The sequence below is a fragment of the Staurois parvus genome, unplaced genomic scaffold (assembly GCF_062004578.1).
Source record: "Staurois parvus isolate SC_StPar_1 unplaced genomic scaffold, SC_StPar_1.0 ptg000151l, whole genome shotgun sequence".
In the NCBI taxonomy this organism is placed as follows: domain Eukaryota; kingdom Metazoa; phylum Chordata; class Amphibia; order Anura; family Ranidae; genus Staurois; species Staurois parvus.
Window position 1 is genome coordinate 1,721,627 of NW_028317947.1, and position 6,303 is coordinate 1,727,929.

At 40.4% G+C, this 6,303-nt stretch overlaps 1 protein-coding gene across 1 annotated transcript; it reads left to right on the plus strand.

Moving 5' to 3' along the window:
- The first annotated feature begins 468 nt into the window (after positions 1 to 468).
- LOC149463812 (protein kinase C theta type-like) lies at positions 469 to 4,710 on the plus strand. Its single transcript, XM_089674690.1, has 5 exons — positions 469 to 542; positions 1,769 to 1,970; positions 2,610 to 2,849; positions 2,968 to 3,161; positions 4,590 to 4,710. The coding sequence occupies exons 1-5, from the start codon at positions 469 to 471 to the stop codon at positions 4,708 to 4,710; spliced, it is 831 nt and encodes a 276-aa protein (XP_089530816.1).
- The last annotated feature ends 1,593 nt before the right edge of the window (positions 4,711 to 6,303 follow it).

The following is a 6,303-nucleotide window of genomic DNA, read 5'->3' on the forward strand; positions in this document are numbered from 1 at the left end:
ATGAATAAAATGCAATTTTAGTGATTCTAGCCATTACTGTGCACCCATAAATGACATATTCAATGTGAATAAACTTCACCAATTGTCAGCTCTAATTTTCTTTCCCTCTTTCCCTTCCAGGTGGTTTTGGCATCACAAATCTCCACTGATAAGCTGATGGCTGTCAAAATCCAGAAAAAGAACGACGACCAGTTTGACGATATCCTTAAGGAGAGCCGAATATTGAAGAAAGTTCGTGCCAGCCCTTTCTGCACTCATGCATATGATGTCTTGCTGACAGAAGTAAGTAACTCCATCATCTACTTATTATGTGGCAGAGGTCGCTGTAAAATGGTTACCCTCTCGGGATACTGCTATAAGTGACACCTACCTCTCACAACCTACAAAGATGAATAGGGATTCACGGAGCAAATCATTTCTATAACCTCAATCTTTCTTTTCTCTGTGCAGGATCATATATGCTTCGTCATGGAATACCTGAGTGGTGGAGACCTTTATTACTTCTTGGAAGAATGCAAACCATTTAATATTGAGACAACAAGGTAAGTCAATAGGAGTGCCATGATAATAGTGATGGGGTAGAACATAGAACTGTAGATAGGTCACAGCAGTGTGTAGACGTGTTCTAGAAACAAGTTGGATAAGACAATAGAGTACCATGATAATAGGGATGGAGTTAGAACAAAGTACTCTAGAAAGATCACATCAATGTGCAGACTTGTTCTAGATACAAGGTAGGTAAGATAATAGGGTAGACTTGTTCTAGATACAAGATAGGTAAGACAACAGGGTACCATGATTACAGGGATGGAGGTAGAACTTAGTACTGTAGATAGAGCACATCAATGTGTAGACTTGTTCTAGATACAAGATAGGTAAGACAACAGGGTACCATGATCATGAGGATGGAGGTAGAACCTAGTACTGTACATAGATCACATCAAAGTGTAGGCTTGTACTAGATATGAGATTGCGGTGGGAAGGTCTGATATTCAGTAAATCTGTCCTTTCTAGGCTCTCCCTATACATATACATTGAGTAGACATCCCAGGCACCGGATTTATCTAAAAAACACTTCTAGTGAGACTGATATTGGATGATCTCTCTTACCCTGAGAATGATCTGTAAGCGTGCACCTACAGATGTTGCAATGTGTTCCATATACACACTGTTTATATCCAATCCAACCATTATTGGCCAATTCATCATCCAGTGGAAGCTTTAAACTTTCCATCTGATTGGGCAATCTTTAAACCATCTCTTTTCAACTTTACAAGCAATCATATTGTATGGGGGCCTATCAAAGAATCAATTCGGTTTATAACTAGCAAGTCCTTGTACAACATCATTTTTGATAAAGTTAGTTTGTAAATGTAGAACATTTTTTTTGTAGTTTTGGATGGAGCAGGAAAGCTTTTTTTAGCTTGCTTTCTGTTTTGGTCTTACATAGACTTTAAGAGAGACTGTACAATCACATTCAGTCGTATTTGGACACCTTTTACTAGCACAAAAAAAAATTGTGAAAATTTGCAAAGCCTATTTGCTACCAATTCATCAGCGATTTCAGATATCAGTATAAAACACTTCTATGTACAGTATTGTGCTAAATTCTGTCCTTACTGATAATATTTTCTTTCAACATAATTTAGTTATAGCAAAGGATACCTGACTATATCTGACAATTGAAGTGTTATCATCAATATTTATTGTCTTTGGCTTAAGATTATAATAAAATGCTTCATATCAATCTTTTCTCTCGCTCCATCAGATTCCTCACTGCGGAGATCATTTGCGGTCTGCAGTTCCTTCATGGCCAGGGGATTGTACACCGGGATCTGAAACCGGAAAACATTCTGCTGGATAGCGTTGGACATGTGAGAATCGCCGACTTTGGCTTATCAGCAATGGGTGTGGGCAAGTCCCGGACCCTGACAGTCTGGTATGGCACGCCAAGGTACATTGCTCCAGAAGTAAGTATTGGATCATTTTTGTTTTCCTGTCTTCTTATTAGTATTCAGTAATACTATTATAAATATATTATTACTATAGTAATATTCAGTATTAAAGTGTTACTAAACCCACAACAGTAAAATCAGTCTGTATATGCAGTAAATCATGCTTGTTATACTCACTTTGCAACCTAAAAGGTTAATCCTCTGCATTGTGTAAAAAGGCTGAGCCTTACTTCTCTTATCCTCCCCTTCTTCCAGTGTCCCCCTCTTATATCCTGATAAGCCATATCATGTGGAGACACTCTGCACATGCTCAGTTTGGTGTGCATTGCAAGAGAGGTTTTTTTTTTCTTGGGTGGGTGCATGTGATCAGCACAGGGCTAATCAGCACTGTCCAGACAGATCTCAGGAGTCATGAAAACTCCTCCTACAAGTTTTAACCAGTGATCTTCTGGACACTGAGAGAAGTCACAAGACTGCTCTAACTGCTGATGAGAAAAGGGATTTAGCAGTTGTCTACTAAAATAATTCCACTTGCATGTTCCGTGTACTGTGGGAGATCAGATATAGTGAATGCAGGGTCCTGGGTTTAGTAACACTTTAAGTAGTATTCTTGTCAGTAATCAGTATTGACCATTCTTTTTGATATTTCTACAGATCTACTTACGTCTTCCATATGGTTATGCCGTTGACTATTTCTCCCTGGGAGTTATAGTCTTCGAGATGGCAACTGGAAATTATCCATTCCCCTACCAAGATACCAACTCAGAGACCGACTTAGACATCATCTCAGCGCCTGTTAGAGGCAGCAAGGCGCTCAAAAACGCAATCTGCAACCATCATCCAAGTTTTCCCATTGACTTCAGTATGGATCTCCAGGACCTCATAGGGGATAAAGTAAGTAAACACCATCTATAGCATGCAAAAAATAGATATTCTTTTTTTATTATAAAAGTAGAATTTCATAGTTATTGCCTTTGTACCATAGCTAACCTATTTTTGTATATTTTTACAGCTGCTATGCAAATGCCCCGACACAAGACAGAGGCTTGTTAAAGATCTGAGAAGCCACCCATTTTTCAAGGAGGTAGACTGGCTGAAACTGGAAGCTGCCAAAGTGAGTCCACCATTTTCCATGGAGATGGAAGAAATCATACCTCCTTCTGAAGAGGAGCAGGAAGATCAGTTTGAAGAAGAGGAGGAAGATCAGTTTACAGAAGAGGAGGAAGATCAGTTTATAGAAGAGGAGGAAGAGTTTTATTGAGGGTTCTCTTTTAGCAGCAGCAGACGGGGAGAAATACAAAGACCACAGGTGCCATCAGCTCCCCCTGCAAAAGAACCCCCAATCATCTAAGAACAATAGACTGGCTGTAACGGAAGGTTGGAGACAGTGGGCACAATTCACTAAGCGGTATCTTACCGCATCCGAGTATGCGGTAGGATACCGCACAGCATTTAAAAAAAAAAAAGTTTGAATTCACTAAAAAACGTTACTAAAATACCGCATGAGTTATTTTATCAAGTCATGTGGTATTATATAGTGAAAAAATGCCCACTGACAGCTAAATGTAAAAGAAAGAATTGTCGGAAATTACAAAAATGATTTAAAAAATGGCATTGGGTTCCCCCTTAATCCATACAAAGCCCTTCGGGTCTGGTATGGGTTTTGAGGGGAACCCCACACCAAAATTTAAAAAGGCATGGGGTCCCCCCCAAAATCCATACCAGACCATTATCTGAGTTGGAGGTCAGTAGTCTTTTTTCCGAAGGTGCGCATTGGATCAGCTCTGAGGGGAGGTTGAAAGTTAGTAGACTTTGTTCGTAGGCGTGTGTTGGACTGGCTGTAAGGGGAGGTTGGAGGCCAGTAGTTTTTTTCCTCAGGTGTGCGTTGGACTGGCTGTAAGGGGAGGTTGGAGGCCAGTAGTTTTTTCCTCAGGTGTGCGTTGGACTGGCTGTAAGGGGAGGTTGGAGGCCAGTAGTCTTTTTCCACAGGCGTGTTAGATCAGCTGTGAAGGGAGGTTGGAAGCCGGTAGTCTTCTTCCCCAAGTGTGCGATGGATCGGCTGTAAGGATAGGTTTGAGGCTAGTAGTCTTTTCCTGCAGGCATGTGTTGGATTGACTGTGAGGGGAGGTTGGAGGCTGGTAGACATTTTTCTCAGGCGTGTGCTGGACCAGCTGTGAGGGGAGGTCGGAGGCTGGTAGACATTTTTCGCAGGTGTATGTTTGACCGACTGTGAGGGGAAGTTGGTCTTGGGGGGAATGAATAGAATTATTTAGTTGGTATTTTGAGACTAGGTTAGTGATGTAGCTGAGGGCAGAATTGTGGATGGCTTTGTAAGCTCTTAAGATACTCCCAAGTTTGAAAGCAAGACTTGGTCACCTAGATTAAAGTCTCTATATCTTGGGAATCAAACCTTCATTTACTCCCTTGGTTTTTTTTTTGCTGAGGTTTCTTCAGCCGTATGGTAAGTGGACTTGAAGGTATCTTTCAGGTGAGCCACATATTGGTAATGGATTTGATGACTAATAGCACTGGTGGAAACTCCTAGCAGGAGGTCAATGGGCAGTCTAGGCCCCTCCTGAACATCAAAAAATAGAGGGAGAATTTTGTAACTCTCATGCCTTGTGCTATTAATAGCATGGACCATGGCTTCAGCCCTATGGCTCCAGGCATGCTTGTATTTGTCCTCCAGGGAGAAGATCATATGCAGGGTGTTAAGGACTCATGTAGATGTTCGGCAACTGGAGTAACTCCTTAATTATAAAGCAAGAGAAAGAGACTGGAGTGGGCAGTCACATTCGGCTAACCGAATGGTCGTGTCCCCTCTCCAGAGATAGTGGGACTTTGTGTGTGCCATATAATAGAGAAAAAATAAATGTACAATAATAGTAAAAAATAAAAACTATGCATTTTATTGGTTCATCGTTTAAAAAGTGAAAAAACACTTTGCATATTTAAAACCAAAACCAAAACAGTCTATAGAGATAACATCAGCATGTGGTTTTGGAATCATATCATAAAGAAACATGAGCGTGTAGGATCAACGCATTTCACTCTAAATTGCTTCCTCAGGATCCACGCTTCTGATGAATCACTATGACAATTTAAAAATATACAATCATAGAATACAAAATGCTAAAATAGACAAACATCGACTAAATTGATAATCACTAAATGGTGGACAAAAGTTGGAAAAAGAAAACAAATGCAAACTGACAAAGGGCAAAAGAGACCCCAGGAGTGACACTTACCCAATATTACCTGCAAATATATTAAAAGTTGAACTCTAATACAGGAATGCTTATTTGAATGAGAGAAGGATAGTTGACCCCCATACGGTTGTTCCAAGTACTTATTATAAAGGTACTGATATGTAGTCCTAGATGAGGGCAAGAACATGCAACAAATATAACTTAGTTGCTATTCATCATATATATTCATAATTTCCCATGCCACACATTCTAACCTCGTATCTTTAAGGATGAGATCAACATATAAATAGCTCGCAGAAAACTGTAGGTTGAGATGACCAGTTACGGCTTACACCAATTATTCAAATTCACCTTGTCCTCCATACACTAGCCACTCAAAAGAACGGCCGCCAGAACTTAAAATTGGCCTAAAACATGAAATAGAAAAAACAGAGCTAGCTAGCTTCACCAAGGTCAAATGAAAAGCTCACATAGTTCCAAGTGATGCATCAAGCATAGGTTGTAAGATGCAACGAAGCCGAAGGTGTCTACACTTACCAAAAAATGACTGCCAAAAGAGAGAGCGCTACTCCTGATCACATATATATATATATATCTCCCTTTATATCCAGTGCCGCCTTCTGTCCCTCCCGTCTCGCCTATAAAAAGCCACCAACCAAAACAAGCACGTGTCACTCCACACCTTAATCGCCCAAACCACCCCATATGGCATGCAGACATGGGTCACCTATCAGAACCAGGCCTTTCCGCCCCCCCCCCCCAAAAAAAAAGAATAAAAAAATGGAAGGGAAAATGCCGAAAATAAAGTCCAAAAATCCCAACAGTCTCCTCCTCTCATCAAACACAAGTTACAACATACATACACTACACATGATAAATTGTACAGAGTATTATACAGACATCAAAGATAGATCCTGTACCAATTTTTCCAAGATGCTGCTGTACCTCCCTTTGGCATTTACAAAAAGGAGCATAACTAAACTTCTCATTTAGGCCTGGTTTTTTTACAGGCTTTAAGGTTGAAAATCCATCTTCATTCTTTTTGCAGAACAGTGTTATGAAATTCGCCCCTCTTGGGTGGAGGTGAGGTCTCTCAAGAACCAAAAAGCGCATACCATTTGTGTCATAATTGTGTTCAC